The sequence below is a fragment of the Neomonachus schauinslandi genome, chromosome 4, assembly GCF_002201575.2.
Source record: "Neomonachus schauinslandi chromosome 4, ASM220157v2, whole genome shotgun sequence".
NCBI classification, from domain to species: domain Eukaryota; kingdom Metazoa; phylum Chordata; class Mammalia; order Carnivora; family Phocidae; genus Neomonachus; species Neomonachus schauinslandi.
In genome coordinates, this window is record NC_058406.1 from 83,692,063 (window position 1) to 83,709,888 (window position 17,826).

At 38.5% G+C, this 17,826-nt stretch overlaps 1 protein-coding gene across 1 annotated transcript; it reads right to left on the reverse strand.

The window, feature by feature from the left end:
- Positions 1-7,413: 7,413 nt before the first annotated feature.
- EXTL2 (exostosin like glycosyltransferase 2) lies at positions 7,414-12,910 on the reverse strand. Its single transcript, XM_021690298.2, has 3 exons — positions 12,487-12,910; positions 11,765-11,835; positions 7,414-9,424 (listed from the first exon to the last, which is right to left on the reverse strand). The coding sequence occupies exons 1-3, from the start codon at positions 12,878-12,880 to the stop codon at positions 8,936-8,938; spliced, it is 954 nt and encodes a 317-aa protein (XP_021545973.2). The 5' UTR covers positions 12,881-12,910; the 3' UTR covers positions 7,414-8,935.
- Positions 12,911-17,826: the final 4,916 nt, after the last annotated feature.

Here is a 17,826-nt window from a genome sequence, read left to right on the forward strand (position 1 = left end):
AAAGGGCTGAATTTGCCAAGACCGGGCAAGGAATGTTCATGAGCCGTTACTCTGTTTTGTTTTGTTTTTTTAAGATTTATTTATTTATTTATTTATTTGAGACAGAGAGAATGAGAGAGAGAGAGCACATGAGAGGGGGGACGGTCAGAGGGAGAAGCAGGCTCCCTGCCCAGCAGGGAGCCCGATGCGGGACTCGATCCAGGGACTCCAGGATCATGACCTGAGCCGAAAGCAGTCGCTCAACCAACTGAGCCACCCAGGCGCCCGTTACTCTGTTTTCTAAAAATCTTGGAATATTAAACATAATGAAATAAAAGAGATTTCCATCTTGGTATATAGATTTAATTACCATATTTTATTAGAACCGAGAAAATGGTTGAATATTTAGGACATTTTCCTTCCTCTACGCATTTGTACAAACAATATTCATAATCAACACAGACGAAAATATTAGGGAAACATTAATTTGAAAAGCATTTTGATATGAAGAATTGTCAGTTTTTCCTAGATGAATGTATGACACCTGCTGGCCAAATTATAAAATTTCCCTCTCCAAAGGAACGGTGAGTAATAAAGCTAGTTTTATTAACTCCGTTTCTCTACCAAAGGAATTACATATTAGACCTGCAAGGGGGAGATTTTTTCTGAATGGCAAATGCAGTCCTTGTTTTGTTTTTCTGGCTTGAGAAGTTCAAAAAGTTCAAAGAATTTAAATATTTATTGCAATTTCTTTACCGGTGAGTTAGATAAGATTTGGAGAGAAGTCATGCCTCACTCAAGGTCACATGCAAGTGGGTTGGCCATTTGCTACTAGAGCCCTGGTTTCTGTTCTCCTGCGTTCCCAGACTAGGCAAGATATTCCAGGGCAAGAGTTTAGATTGTTAACGTCTCTTCTATCTCTCGTTATTGGACTCAACTTTTCATAAATTTTCCTGCTAATGACATTACTAATATTTTGTATGAGTCTTTTATTTCTTCTCCTTGACTAATTGTTGGGGTTAGGACTTCCAATAGTACATTGAATAAAAGTGGGGAGAGTGGGCATCCTTTTCTTATTTCTGATCTTAGAGGAAAAGCTTTAAACCTTTCACCACTGCATATGATGTTAGCTGTGAACCTGTCATCTATGGCCTTTATTATGCTGAGATACATTCCCTCTATATGCACTTTGTTGAGAGTTTTTGTCATAAATGTATGTTGAATTTTGTCAAATATTGTTTACTTGAAAAAAAAAAGCCCGGTTTATTGAGGCAAAATTTACATGAAATAAAATTCACCAATTTTAAGGGTATGGTTTTATGAGTTTTGATAAATATATTTTGTCACACCACCACCACCACCACAAACAAGATCTAGAATGTTCCTATCAGCCCCCAAATTTTCTTCATGCCCTTTGTATAGTCAATTCCCCCCTCCAACCCTGAGGCCCTGACAACCACCAATCTGTTTCCTGTTTCTATAGTTTTGCCTTTTCCAGAATGTCATATACATGGAATCTTTTGTGTCTGTCTTCTTTCACTTGGCTTAACTGATTTTGAGATTCAGCCATGTTGCTGCATATATCAGTAGTCTGTTCCTTTTTATTGCTGAAAAGCATTCTAATGTGTGGATAAACCAAATTATGTTTATCCTTTAACTAGTTGTTGGAAATTTGAGTTGTTTTCTGCTTTTGATGGTTATGAATAAAGTTGCAGTAAACATTTGTCTATAGGCCTTTGTGTGGATATAAATTTTCATATCTCTTCAGTAAATATCCAGGCATGGGATTGTTAGGTTATATGGAAAGTGCATATTTAACTTTATAAGAAGCTGGCTTTTGCTTTTTAAAAGTAATTTTGTAAGTATTTCTTTATTCTACCTTATTTTAGACTAATTCTAATTGTGTCCCATATTGTCATACAACTCTTGTGCAAAATATAGCTTCAACTCTAAGCGTGATGAGAAAGCAACAACAAAAGGCTAGTTCATGAGGCTCATGAAATAGTATTTCTAGAGGTAAGAATATTGCATTAAGAGAAGAGTATAGCCTTGGAACCAGCTGCAGTCTGTCACTTTGACTTGCTGTGCAACCTTTATTTATTAGGCAAATTACTTAACCTCCCTGAATGTCAGTTACTGAACCCTTGAATGTGGGAGATACAGATATCAAAATTACAAAAATTACATGGGATAAGGTGAGTGTTCCTCACGTAATAGGCACTGCTGTTACTGCCATTAGATTAACAACTTTTGCTAAAAGCTAAAGTCTATATTCTACAAAACAAATGGTATCACACTATAGATATTTTAGGATTCATTAGGTATTAATGTGTTTCTTCAGGGGTTGTAAATATGCCACACAGAGACAAATGAGTTTTGTTTGGCGCTAGTGTCTATGATGTGTGGGTTTTAAAAATACTGTTATTCTTGGGCGCCTGGGTGGCTCAGTTGGTTAAGCGACTGCCTTCGGCTCAGGTCATGATCCTGGAGTCCCGGGATCGAGTCCCGCATCGGGCTCCCTGCTCAGCGGGGAGTCTGCTTCTCCCTCTGACCCTCCTCCCTCTCGTGCTCTCTGTCTCTCATTCTCTCTCGCAAATAAATAAATAAAATCTTAAAAAAAAAATACTGTTATTCTTATGCTTAACCACAGATTAGCATTTTGTACTTAATTAAGATCATGTTTTTTATAGGTCACTGAGAAATGCTATTGTCACGTAAATTATGATGACAATTACCAATGTGTTACAACTTATGTAATATGATTTACCTAGGCCAGGGCCCACTTAGCTAAGTAACTTCTGAAGGACTGATATCATCCTGTAGCTCCACTGAAGAAGATATTCTTAATCAAAAACATTGACAGTCGGTTGTTAACTTTGCTATTTTAAGACTCTTTTCACTCAGTTTACTGGCAGGTATTTGAGCTGCTAAAAATGTTAATTAGGTTGCACTGACATCTGCTGGTAACACAGTAAATTCCATAAAAATAGTGTTTTATAAACTTCAATAGAATCACGTAGTTTAATTTAGTCTTTTTTTAAAAAATTTTTTTAAGTTTGAGTCTTCAAAACTTGTATTTGCATTCTGGGTTTATGAGATTAGGGGCTGTGCATGATCATTTCTGATTCAGAGTTCAGTTTGAATCAAGTGGCTTGTTACCCTGTTGTGTGTCTCTTTGCGATCTTCATAAAGGCCCAGCAGCAACAGAAGCTTGGTTGAGAAGTAACACACCTTTTAAATAAATCATAATCTCTTCCGGTCAGTGTTTATCACTGACCGATGGCATTGTCTTCTTCCTCATCATTGTCACATCATAATCATTATGTCTTTTGGTTCAAAAACAGTACAACAGTAGTGATGTGTATTAATTGAATTCAATTAATTGTATTAGTATTCACTTTGAGAAAGGACTCCTGGGGAGATAGGCTGAGGGTGTGGGGAAGATAGTAAGCTCCAACAGAGCTAAACTCTAAGGGATTATTTTTTCTTGTCAGGAAGTATAACCTGGTTCCTTTATTTATTTTTTAAGATCGATTTATTTATTTGAGAGAGTGCATGAGCCCGTGAGGGCAGGGGCAGAGGGAGAGAGAGAGAATCTCAAGCAGATTCCGCACTTAGCATGGAGCCCAACTCCAGGATTGATCCCACCACGCTGAGACCATGACCCTGAGACCGTGACCTGAGTGGAAACCAAGAGGTGGATGCTCAACTGACTGAGCCACCCAGGTGCCCCTAATCTGGTTCCTTTAAAAACCTACCAATTCAACACTGATTTAGGGTCACCAAATTTTGCAGCTGGAGAGAAATTTACCAATCATTTAGTTCATTTCTCCTTTTGTAGATGTGAAAACTGAGACCCAGATAAATTTACATAACCTAAATCATTACCTAGCTGATAACGAGAAAGATATTTCCTAATTCTCCCATTGCAGCATTCTTTCCTATGTAAATTGTCTTCACTAGCTATTAAGTTTATTGCTTAAACCAAAAATACTTGAACACTCAAATATGATTATTTGAAAATTTATATTTAGCTTACATTAAGTCAATCATCCTGACTTTAACTAGAGATGTGTTACTAAAATATACACTGTATTATGTAATACCGCTCAGTAGTGATTCAGAAATAGGTATCTATCCTATTAGGTATCTGTCCTTCCCAGAAACTAAAGCTCTATTTCTTCAGATGTGAAAATAAAGACATGCAGATTGGGGAAAAAAAGAAAAAGAAAAAAAAAAAAGAGGCAGGAATACACCTTAACCAGAAAAATTTCTGGCTCTTTGGTCAGATTTGGGGGTAACAGAATTATGCACCAGATGTCTTATCAGTAATATATGTACATTCCCTGCCCCTTTAGTTTTCTGTCCCAATAGACACTGTTATATGGCATAAAACTTTAACATTGCAACTTGCATTGTGATAAAATATGTGCTATATAGATAAATTACCAACCAGATATTCTATAATACAATGTCAGGCACATTTTTCCTCAACTTCAGCACTACTGACATTTTGGGGTGCTTAGTGTTGGGGGGCTGCTGCATCCTCAAAGCCAGTAGCATGTCCCCAGTTGTAATAAACCAAATGTGTCCAGACCTTGCTGTGCGAACCCTGGGGGTAAAGTCAGCCCAAGTTAAGAACCACTGCTGTAAATTAAAGCTGTTTCTTTCAGGTTTATTTTTGTAAACTACTTAAAATATTCTGATCAAGAATTTGATTTTCTTTTTAAATAAAATATTGACATATAAAAAGAGAAGAAGCCTTGAGTCATCTCTAGTTTAGATAAACACTTCATCTGAATATTCCATTCTGAGCCAGAGTTAATAAAGCGGGTTCCTTAAATTGTTTTCAGTACTTGCATATTCATTCTTGCTTCTTTTTATGCTCCAAGGTATAATTTTGACACAGCTACTAACTCACGACCAAGTTTCTTTAACTCTTGGGCAAGCTGCTCTTTCTTTATCTGTAATAGCTTTGGAAAAAATTGTGTGCTTTCCTGATGCTACAAAGTTCTCTCTACACATTATGCCCTTTGAAACCAAAAGCAACCAGGGAAATTTTCGGGCAGGCATTTTCATCCCCATTCTCCAGAGAAGGAAATTAAGTGGAGCCAGGACTCAGTGCATGTTTCCAATGTATCAAATGTTCTTTTTATTTCATCTACAGTAAGTATATTTTCAGGTTTTATAGTGAGAGAACCTTCATGAAAGAAGAAAAGGAGGCATGGAAGTGAGTAAGAAGGGAGTAGAGAGAGAGAGAGCAAAGTCGGGAGATCCCTAGCAGGACAATAAATACTGGTTTATGATATAGCATGGGGTAAAGGATGATCACATCTCACCACTGAAGCCCTAGCAGCCAGTGAGATTTGGCACCTCCCCAACCCTCCTCCATCAAAGCTTGATCCTCCACTCCATCTCCTCCCGAGTCCCTCTACCTCCTGCCCTCCCCTGCATCCATAGAGCATGTAAGTGCACACATAGAAGCAGGCACACACACCTTTGGGTCAAAGCCTTGGTTCTTTCCAAGAGGAACGAATATGAGCATTTTTTTAAAAGATTTATTTATTTGGGGCACCTGGGTGGCTCAGTTGTTAAGCGTCTGCCTTCAGCTCAGTTCATGATCCCAGGGTCCTGGGATCGAGCCCCACATCGGGCTCCCTGCTCCGCGGGAAGCCTGCTTCTCCCTCTCCTACTCCCCCTGCTTCTGTTCCCTCTCTCGCTGTCTCTCTCTCTGTCAAATAAATAAATTAAAAAATAAATCTTAAAAAAAAAGATTATTTATTTGAGGGGGGGGGACGGCGCAGAGGGAGAGAAGAAAGAATCCCAAGCGGACTCTGCGCTGAGCATGCAGCCCCACACAGGGCTCAGTCCCACGACCCTTGAGATCATGACCTGAGCAGAAACCAAGAGTTGGACGCTTAACCGACTGAGCCACCGCTCCCCCACCCCAAAATTTTTTTATTGCTGGGACAAGCAAAGGGTCAGCAATTCATTGCCTATACTTCAAGCCTGGGAACAAAGAGTTTCTAGAAGTACTTCAAAAGCTTCCTAAAGCTTATACTGCCTTTGAATCTTTTATTTGACAGTTGGGCTTCCTGTTTTTTAGCCTTCTTAACAGAGTTCTTAACATAGCCAAGTCCTTCCAAATCCTCTGCGAATTTTGTACATGGAAAAAGGAAAGAAAACATTAAATATGCAATGTTGGGAAGTCTGATGGGAAGCAGGTGCCCTCAGATGTGATACTAAGAGTGCAGTGATGGCAATGCTTCTGGAGACACCTAGCAATATGTATCAAAAACTCTAAAAACATGCATACTACTGGATGGGTCCAAGTATTGAAATTCTTGGCCTTAAAGGAATCATTATAGATGTGCTCAAAGGCAAGGGCATTTACCCAAATGTTGTCCTAATAGGAAGAAATCAAACAAAATGGTAGTAGGATTGATTATATAAATTATAGTTTATCTATCCAATGAAATACCAGATAAATCATGCTATTAAAATATATGCTTCAGAAAGTCAGGAGGAATAGACACAAATACGCTTAGCCATTGTTAATGTGGTGGTGTGCTTTTCATTTCTCCTTTACGCTGTTCTGAATAAGCCAAAATTGCTAGAATGAATATGTAGGGTTTTAAGAATAAGAAAAGGGGCATTTGAAATAAAGACCTGAAAATTGCCATGGTTCTCTGCCCATTGTTACATAGGAATAATTTCTTGAATATCTCACCTGGTGGGCACAGAGGCTTTCTAATACCTAGGTATTGAGTTGTAGAATTAACTGCACTTATTAGCAGTAACACACTCCAACAGCTCTTCTATTTCTTAATGCAAACCACTAGGTAGATAGGACTCTCATTTTTGCAGATGAGGAAACCGATGCTCCAAGAAGTTAAGTAAATGTGAGATCTAGGAAGGATTTGAGTCCAAATACTCTCCTGGCACACCTAGCCTCTAAGTTCATTGCTTTCCTCATGCAGTTTCAAACCTGAGCAGCATCTCTTCTCCCAATCATTTGGAGCAAGAATAAGAGGTGTACAGAGGAAAACAGTTTTAGGAGAATCACAGCCGCAATGCAAAGGTCTCTGTATCACAGATTGAACTTCACTTTGTGATCATATTTGCTCTATAATGTCTGTAAAACATGATACGATTAACTTACGTGATGCTTAAGACAAGTTTGAGAACACAAAATGGGAAATAAAATCTCAGAATATTTTCCCACTGGAGAACTCCCCCCCCACCCCGGGGAACGTAGCTAATGCCTCTGCTTTACCCTGAGCAATATATTAGAATATTTAGAAATTTGTAAAAACACGGACCACAAAAACATGAGTCTGCTTAATTAAGAGAACATCTGCATGGTAGAAGTTTATTTTATTTATCTGCCAGGTGAATTCCAAGAGGCAAAAAATCACTACCAAGGTTGGCCAAAGCAGATAATGAACATTATAGGTTTTTAGTGAGGTTCTGGGTTCTACTGGTTTTATCTGACTGCATTAAGACACATACACATGCCAATGTAAAGAAACAACATATACTGAACTAACTGCACATAGACCTCATTGTTGGAACATTAACCATGATTATTATAATATTTTCACAGCTTTGCAAATGTGAGAATACAATGACATCATGGGAGGAGGAGGGGGAAGAGGAAGAGGAGAAGGTGGTATACAGGAGCTTAATTGTTCCTTGCTACTCTTGTAAACAAGGACCAAACACAGACACTATGTGGAACACAGATACTAATTCATGTAACAGAGTGAGCAAGTTAACAATTTACTTGCTCAATTACGATGCAGACTCCCTATAAAATTCCTCTGCTATGATTCAGTTATTTTTCTCCTGTATGTAACCAAAATATCATCATGATGAATGCATTGGGTCTTTTTTGGAAAAAAAAAAAAAAAAAAAGGAAGCAGCAGCAGCTCTGAATACGAGAGTTTAACTTTGTGTATAATACACGTAACTCTTTAGTATCCATGAGATAAGCCTATGCCCTAACAGTAAAGGTCTTTCCATACCAAAGGTTGTAACTTTCGTCAGTTCCTAATTAATCATTCTTTCAGAAGATTATTTTATGTTTCTTAAACAACACACAGTTTCTGTAAAATATAGGAATTAACGTACACTTCTCAAGGTCAGATTCAGGGACAAAATGCACTACCTGAATCCAGTAACACATTTGCTCCCTGCTGCATAGAAGTTGCACATAAGAAACACAGGTTGCATTTTTTTGTGATCCATGCAGTAAATATTCACAAAAATCAAGCAAACAACTAGACATCCTTCAGCTACTAAAATGAACTCTCCCAGTCACAACAGACTTATCAACGAAAATCAAAGCACTGAGGGTTGCATCAAAACCATGCTGGGCCGAGTTAGTGCTGGAAAGGGCTGGTTGGAAAAACCACAATGAAAGCACTGAGAGTCATGAGTTTTCCACTTGTTTTTATAAGGGATTGAGACTATTCTCCTCTCACATGGCTTTTCTCTATGCCATAGGCTTTTGCTAATGAGGCATTTCAAGCTTCAAATGAAAACAATCATCCTTTAGGGAAAAAGCTGAGAAATGCTTTTCTGAAGTTTCTGATCCTGGAGACAACTTGCTATAGGTCCTTAAGGCAAACGCCAGGAATCCAAGAAATTGTAGAACTGTCTCAGAATGTAAACAATAAAATCGCTGACCAAGAAGTTCTATCCGTGTATGAAAATTCCTCGCAAAAAAAAACCTATCTAGAGAGTACCAGCTTCTTGGTTTTTGAAGTTCCTTAAATTCTATGTCCTAGAAGCATGGTACATTTTTTCCTTTGTAGAGACTTCTGTAGTGGATAAAAGTTCGTGATGTTGCTTAAAAAACAAAACAAACCCCAAAAAACAAAACAAAACACCAACCCTAGCAAAGAGAAGCTACTCAGATACTAAGCAGTTTTGAGGTTTGTTTTTGTTTGTTTCATATTTTACTTTTGTGGTTGGCATAGGGAAAACCAAACTGAGAAATCATGATGTTGGAGTATTTTAAGGGCATGCTATCGTAGATACTAACAAGCTTATTTATACAATAAGACCTCTGCAGAAAGTGCTCAGCTCGGTGCCACATTCCAGGATAGCCACCGTTGGACTCTTTTTCTAAATTGCCCATGTTTACAGGTTTCACAAATACCCCTGAAGTCTTCCCGGTGTTCTTGGCAATGATAAAATTCATGGCAATATCATCACAGTTCTGGATTTCATCTATCAAAGCATGGACAGCTGCAGGTTGCCTCTGAAACAGGTCAAGGTATTTGCTATTGAAGAATGAGGCTCCAATCAGCACCATAGAGTACTGGTCGCCATTTCCAAACCCCGGTGTTTGCAGTTCAAAACCTCCATAACTGTAGACACCTGATGAAGTAGAGACATGCTTTCTAGGAACAAATCCTACAATTTGATCAGGAAATTGCTGAAAAGATGGAAAAGGAACAATTAAGGGTGGCATTTCTTGAGAGCAGACATGGTGAGAAAGGCAATGATTCATTACAGAGAGAATTAAACTGATTTATCAACTTTATTTTATTCTTGGCTTCCACATCTCAATTTCATCTAACTCCAGGCAACTTCATAAATCTACATTCTGATACATTTGCAGGTCAAAATTCCATCGCAACCCAAATTGCTAACAAAATTTCTAACCTTACAAATGTTCTCTGAATTCAAATGTTCTCTGATATTAACAAAATCTAGTCACCAAAGAGTCTGGTTCTTCAAAGTTTGCTTCAAAAGAAGCTGACTGTACGAATGCTATTTATTACGGGAGATAAGAAGATATAGCATAATTTTGAAAATCTGTTTCAATCTCTAAGGAGCACATAAAATTGTGGATCTACATGTATGATTCTGTTTTTCCATGTTGATTTCAATGTTCTTGAAAGTCACTGTTGATTTTAAACAATGTTATATTTTTCCCCCTTCTCAGCTTGGGTGTTTCCTTTTTAAAAACATGAGTAAAAAATATATAATGAGATGCTGTCAGACTCTTTGAAGAAAGGATAGTAGTAAAACCATAGAAGTAAGATGAGAGTAACTAAAAATGAAACAAAAACCAGCAAACAAGAGAAAACCAGTGAAGCATGGAAAAGAGTAAGAATTTATAGAGTTAAAAGGTTTAGTTCAATCTCATAAGTAATTTGCGTTTCACTCATTTACTGAACAGACATTAAACTAGGGACACATCCACACACACACACACACACATCCACACACACATCTAAATCAGCCTGGGTTAAATCCCATTTCAAAAAAGTCATCATCTGGGAAGGGTATGATTCAGCTATGTGAACAAGGAATTCCCATACTGTGAGACGGTTGTACGTGCAGTTGGATAAGCCTGTTGGAAGCACTGAGGACAGGGTGACAGCTTTGTTACTGGGAGGCAAAGGGGAAGGGCAGGGAGGTGAGGATAAACCCTGGGGGGCTTCAGAGAGCAAGTACCATTGACATCATTTAGGAGGATGAATGAGGTTCCATAGACAGCTAGAGAAGGAAAAGTCATAGCACTAATTAGCGGTAACGGGTGAGCACAAAAGCACGCTAGATGTCCACTCCAGCCTTGCCCGCCTCTATACCCCAAATCATTACACTATGCCAGGCATTGATGGGACTGAACTGTAGGAGTCAAGTTACCTTGTGCAATGGATTGAAACTGTTCTTGGTTATTCTTCTATGAATAAAACCTAAAAATCATATTTATCCATTTTTAATTATGGCTTACTTGGATTGTTCTAAATAAGCACAGTTCTCCTATTCCCCCCCCCCCCCCGCCACCCCTGACATTTTAGGTAAATTGATTTTTTTTACCTGAAACAGAAATTTCACAGCCGGAATATTACATTAGAATTTTTTGCCTAAGAAGCTTTATTTACAGGGCTGGAAAAACTGCTATACGGGAAAAAAACTTGTTGAACTTGGTATAAAGTTAGAAACTGAAGTTTTGAGAGTGCTGATATCTGCAGAGTACTGTGACCACTTACCATTAATATCTAATGTTCTTATATCCCACGTAGCTAATTAAGGAGGGTTACTATAGTGCAAATTAGACCATTTATTGGGTAGCACAGTGTTTCATTATTTGACACAGCTTCAGAATACTGGTGTGCAGTCCTGATTTCTGCAACTTGTAAAAGCAAGCTACTATTAATTAACACATATTCAATAGCAAAGAATTGTGTTTATAGAATAGCGAACAATTTATGCCTGTTTATTCCAGCTAGGATTTAGGGGGGAAAAAAAAAAACAACCAAAATAAATAAATAAATAAAACTATCACCACAATGATGCATGTGGAATTATTACTATTCCTAATTCCTAAAAAGTTGTCCCAGCATTAGGATTAAATTTTGTGGGTGTAATAAATGCTTTCTTTTAAAGAAAGTTATATATAACATTAATACAGAAATACACTTCTCGTTTGAGACATGTATCTGTGGCCTTGTAGAAAAATATCTCTCGATTCTAGTCTTTGCCATACCAGATCATCTCCTCATTGTTCTCTGGAAGATAGCTCTAGCTCTTCTCCCCAGCATACCAAATATAAATCAAATATAGATAAAAGATACCATAACTTGCAGGCTGGCTTAAATGAACATGAGACATGTTGATTACCATGCAACAAATATCTATGTCTCTTAGAAAAATACTGTCTACACCGTTTGAGATGACTCCCACATTAAACCACAACGCTGCCCAACTAAATCAGAGATAAAACTTTATACTGATGAATTCATAAAGGACAGAGCAACATTACCTGCCAAACTGAGAAAGCAAAGACAAGGTCTTGGGCGCTAATGAGCGTATCATCATCTACCATTAACACCGCTGCAACGAAAGGAAAAAGAATTATATCCAACAGTTTGGAAATGGAAACAAAACTAGTAATAAAGAATGGTGCCCAGATAGAACATTCAAATGAATAATTTCCTGAACAAAATTAGTAAACAAGAAATGTACTCTCGGAGAGATTTGTCCGGTAGAAAAAGTGTTTATTTGAATTGTAATTGATACTTATAATTGCCTGAGGGGAAAATTATTATGCAGCTCTCATCCATTATCCTAGAAATGAATGAACCTATAAATAAATAAAACCGAGGGTCTTCTAAGCAAATTACAATGCTCACGAAACTGCTCTGAACGGGAGGCAAAGGAAGGTGGCAAAAAAAAAAAAAAAAAAAATACATTAAGCGTAAGCCGAACGGCATTTTACTACTTTCTGTGATACCATACTGTGTAATTATAGTCGATCTTTGTTCACATTAACCTCTTTGTCACCGTTGCAAGATGTATGTGATTTCTTGCCCACTAAACTGCTTCTTGACATCTTGAAAATTGCCCCTTATGTTTCTTTTTGATTCCCTCTCCCTGCTTTCTCCACATCAGTAAGACAAGCAGAAGGCCGGAAAGCCACACACCCGCCCCCCGAGCTCTGGGGAGTGGCAGCTCGTGCCAGCTAGGACCCCCGCAGCTACTCACCATTGGTTTCCAGTTCGGGAAAGACCTGGAGTCGATTTCTCATCCTGTTTGTTGCCTGGAGTTTGAAGATCACAGGGACAGGGTGAGGCCCTAGAGAGTTCCATAACTCTTCTGGCCCCTTCTCCCCGACGTTGTTCCACACCACAATCACTTTATGCAGATACGGCACAGCCTGATAATGATTTAAGAGTCTCAGTAAGAGATCTGTTCTGTTGTATGTCTGCATTATTAGAGTAAAGGAATCCAGGGCGGATTTGCCCTGGGATTTTATTTCCCTACGCAAAGTGAGCATCTTGTCTTCCTTGATATTTGGCAGTAAAGTGGTCAAAGCCCCGGCTACGAGGAGCAGCACAAGGATGACCACCAAAGAGAAACGAAGCACTCGAATGCCCATCACTCGTCCGGGAAGTTTGCAGATGTGGCAACACCTGGAATACAAACGGCAATAAAATACAGTGTTAGCATTCTTACTAGTTACCATGTTTTTGGCTTTGCCTTTTTAAGGAGGACGGAGGTAAATCTTATTTGAGTTGATTAAATTCAGTTCTCCCTGCCTCTTTGATAGGGTGACTTGGCCTAAGGTAAAAATGAAAAGTGCAGTGAATGGACCTCCCCTTCTGGGCCTGCTTGCTTTTGCAGTTGTGGACAAAAGCTCATCTACACACAAGCCAGAAGAAGTAAGCAGTGTATTTTAAAATCTGCCCTCATTTTACTATGAAGAATTTGGAACGGAGACTATTTTTTCAAATGGGATTACATTTCTCTCAGTAGTGTACTAATTCTTTAAACAACTTTACTGAGAGATCATTGACATAAAAATTGCATATATTTAAAGTGCACAACATGATGTTCTGATACATGTATACGGCAGGACCTTGAACAGCACAGGTTTGAACCGCATGGACCCACTTAATATGCGGATTTTTTTTTCAGTAAATACAGTCCAGGACTATCAGTGGATTTTCTTTCCTTATGATTTTCTTAACAATATTTCCACTTTTCTTACTTTATTGTAAGAATGCAGTATATAATACAGACACCAAATACGTGTTAATCGACTATGTTATAGGTAAGGCTTCTCTGGTCAACAGTAGGCTATTAGTTGTTAAGTTCTGGCGGAGTCAAAAGTCAAAAATGTGGATTTCCGACTGTGTGGGGCATTGGCCTCACGTTGTTCAAAGGTCAATTATACTCCAGTATACAAAATTTAAAAGTACTTTTTGGTAGCAACCTTTTTTCCAAATGAGATCATAGGTGGTAGCCAATGAGCTTTATCCGAGGCGTGATTATTGCTAATTGAAATCATAGGCGGAAGCCTTATATAAGAAACAGATAATAATGGCAGGAGCAGCAACAATTACAGTGGGTTTACCACTTATTAGGCCCTGTACAACGTGCTTCGCACGTCATGGTATGTACTTACTCACTCAATAGAATAAACAAGTGGTTATGAGTGCTTACTTGTACCAGGCACTGTTCTAGGATCTGTGGCTACAGCAACAAATAAAATAGACTCAGTCTCTGCTGTTTGATGCAGAGGAAATAGTAGAGAGAGGCAGACGAAAAGTAAACTCAAAGATAAGTTAGCATAGCGGTAACGAAGAGAATACATCAGAGTGACATAAGCAAGGGCCAGATCACCAGGAACCTTGTCAGCTGAAAAAGGAGGATAGGTTTTATTCTACTTGAGATAGGAAGCTCTTAGAAGGTTTTGATCAGGGCAGGGACAGGATCTTTTACTAGAGCTTGAATACTTGCAGAGGTTAAATATCCTTCTCAGGATTAGGAGGCAACTAAGTAATGGATCTGGAATCTATACCCAAGAAAATCTGCTGCCAGAGCCAGGCTGTCCCTCATTATGGGCTAAGGGATGTACTGCCAGATTTAAATTCAGGTTGAACTGAGGTAGGGCTCTGGAGCTTCCAAGTCACCATCTCTGATAGTACAGGAGGATCAGAAGGTACTGTAATCAGCTATGTACTCTCCTATTCCTCACTATACCTAAAGGCTCCGCCTGCAATATGGCTACAGAATACTAGGTGAACAAACACCTGATGAATGTGGTCTGGACATTCACGGGTCAAACATTCCTGGCGGATCAGACCTCTCAGTCACGTATGTAAGAAAAGACTGAATCACACAGGCAGTTTTACAGAGACCCAGAGCTCCGATTTCCTAGCCTCCGATAGAGTTCATTATCACCCCTGCTGCCTCCTTCTGAAGCACTGTTGACTTTCAGTTATTGCTGGCTTTTTTTTGTTTTTTCTTTTTCTTTTTCTTCTTTTTATTCTGCTGGTTCTGTTTCTGATTCCAGACTTTACTTACTCCTCTACAAGCTTCCGTAAGCTTTCTAGGTAAGTCCTTATTTTGTATTTTGGCAGCTGAGCCTTCACACACATCTTAGCATATATATCCTAGATCTATTCAACTGCTCTGTTCAAGTATGAAAGCCAGAGTGAGGAAAAAGAATATTCAAAGATATACTTACTTATAAAAAGACTGAAAACAAAAATCAACCAGAAGTTTCTAAACATTTAGAAAATACCTTTAAGAAAAAAATAGATCTTAGAACTGGAAAGGATATTATTCTTGATGACTTTAATGGATCCATCATTTACCCTCTCTTATTATTTTTCATACAATTCCTCTTTTTAGGGACGCCTGGGTGGCTTAGTCGGTTAAGCAACTGCCTTCGGCTCAGGTCATGATCCCAGAGTCCTGGGATCAAGTCCTGCATCCGGCTCCCTGCTCAGTGGGGAGCCTGCTTCTCCCTCTCCCTCTGCCTCTTCCCCAGCTTGTGTGCTCTCTCTCCTCTCTCAAATAAATTTTAAAAATCTTAAAAAACAAACAAACAATGTCTCTTCTTAGGTGATACAATAAAAAAATACTCTCATCTATTCCACGATATCGACAAATGTGATAAAGCTGGAGGAGACTTCTTACTGCTCCCTCCCAGCCGTGGTAGGCCAACCGCGCTAAGCCACTATCGCAGTCCTGTGTAGTACCATTGAGACCATACAGTTTAGTTTTGGTTGTCGCCATCTCCTTAGAAAAGCACTGTGTGTGGATGCCTAGACTCTGGACTCCACAGCCTGTGGTTTAACTGGGCACGTGCTGCCAGACCACCGTTCCACAGGCAATCCTAAGACTGTAGTCTAAATCTTCCCATCTCACAGCTTAGATTCCCAATGAAATCTCACTTTAATGTCCAAATGATGATGTTCGGTCAGCCTTTTGTTTTTCATGGAGGAGATTTAGCAGGGGTGGAATTCAAGTGACAATCCCACTCCTGTGATCTTGTTTCGTGGGGGAAGGCGTGCTTTGCAATTGTAGAAACAGTTTCTCCATATATAGTTCAGCAAGGACACAGAGAGACCATATAGACCATGCCTTTAACATCTCCCTTTGAAGTGTACAAGAATGGGGAATGGAGAATTCTAATGGGGCTAGGGACATCCACTCCATGATTGGAGAGTGCATTGAGGCCTGTGCAAGCAAAGAAGAGCTTATTCATAAGATCAAGGAGATGGTCGTTGCCATTCAGCAACTCTCACTTTTCAATAGTCCAGATTTGCAAAGCAGTGTTACCTTGTAGTAACCTTTTCAGAGAATTTGCAAAGAATATTCTCTCCTGGACTCTCTCTGTGGCTTGTTCTGTTAAGAAAAGCAATTTTGTGTTCTGTTAAGAAAAGCAATTTTGTGTCTCTCCTTTTATCGTGGCCTCACTCAAGATATGAATAAAATGAATTATTTTTGAAGTAACCCCAGCTTACTATGATTATTCTTCAAGGACAGTAATTTAAGGCATTAGAATACAATGTTTTCATTGCATATACCCTCTTACTAAAACAACACATACTGTTAATGTAGCCAACCAAGGAAAAACCATTATGAATTAATAATCTTGGTTCAAAGGCCTTGAAAATCCTTCTAATATATTGAATCAAAAGCAGGTCTCATAAAACATACTTTCAGTTCTGCATAAAAATGGCTAGCTATAAGCACTCAAAGAATCATCCAACAATTGCATTAAAATACACCCTGATTAAAATCTTTGTGTTCATTTTCCACAGCTGAGTAGGAACAGCATCTCGCAAAACTTACACAGAGGTGTTTCTAGTTTCTAAAGCAGACACAGGTAACTATCTAGCAATTTTAGTGTAGAAAAAGTAATGAAATTAATTACTATAGCCTACCATAAATATAATTATGTAATTATATTTACATATAATTATATGATAATTATATACCCTACTATAAATATACTTTGTCAAAGACACTCACGAGTATTTCACTTTCACCTATACTTTTAAGTAGGATTTAGCCCTATGCCCATCATAGAAATTTCCTCTTTCAGATAACTTCTAATCTCCTATTCTACCTGTTCCAAAAATGTGTTGGAAGATATGAATAATTTATCTTTAGAAACACAGTGTAAATATTTCATGTATTTATTAAATAATGCAACCCAATACAATTATGTAAAATTTTTAGTCTGTATAGAAAAGCAAGAAGAGCAAGAATTTCAGAGACTGCAGGGCAAGCGGCACATTTATACTCTGAGAACAGGTGAAGTTTGGAACTCCCACTGTAGACCCGCTAGAAACAGTTTCAGATCAGTTTGGAGAAGAACGATGACTTCACTGGCTGTCTGGATTTCAGTCTCTAGCTTTCTTCTATTCTCTCTCTAGAGAAAGAACTTATCATCTAATTCACAGCTTTGAGCTTTGAACAGGAGATACAAGGAAGAACACATCTAGGATAGTCTACATCTTACATAGAAAGAACCAAGAAGTCAGTGGAGGTACCTCCCAGTTCTCTTGCCCTCAATTCCTACACCTTCTTCTTAGATTTTTTTTTCTTATTTCTTTTTTTTTTAGATTTTATTTATTTATTTGAGAGAGAGAGAATGAGAGAGAGAGCACGAGAGGAAAGAGGGTCAGAGGGAGAAGACTCCCTGCTCAGCAGGGAGCCTGATGTGGGACTCGATCCCGGGACTCCAGGATCATGACCTGAGCCGAAGGCAGTTGCTTAACCAACTGAGCCACCCAGGCGCCCCTTCTTATTTCTTTTTAATGTCTGTATGTATTTACTGACACCCTGTCTTATTCTAAAGAGGATCTGACAGCTCTTAGACTAATCCTTCTCTGCTACCGTTGATTAAATGTGACTTTTAATAAACACAGTAAATGTCAGCAAAACAAAACAAAAGGTCTTCCTTTCTTGTCTCCTGATCATCTGAAAAATCAAAGACCCCCAAATGATATTTTTTGCAGATACGTTAACTTATTAGTTCTTCATAGGTAGACAGCATATCCTTTTAGTTATTTTCATATTGTT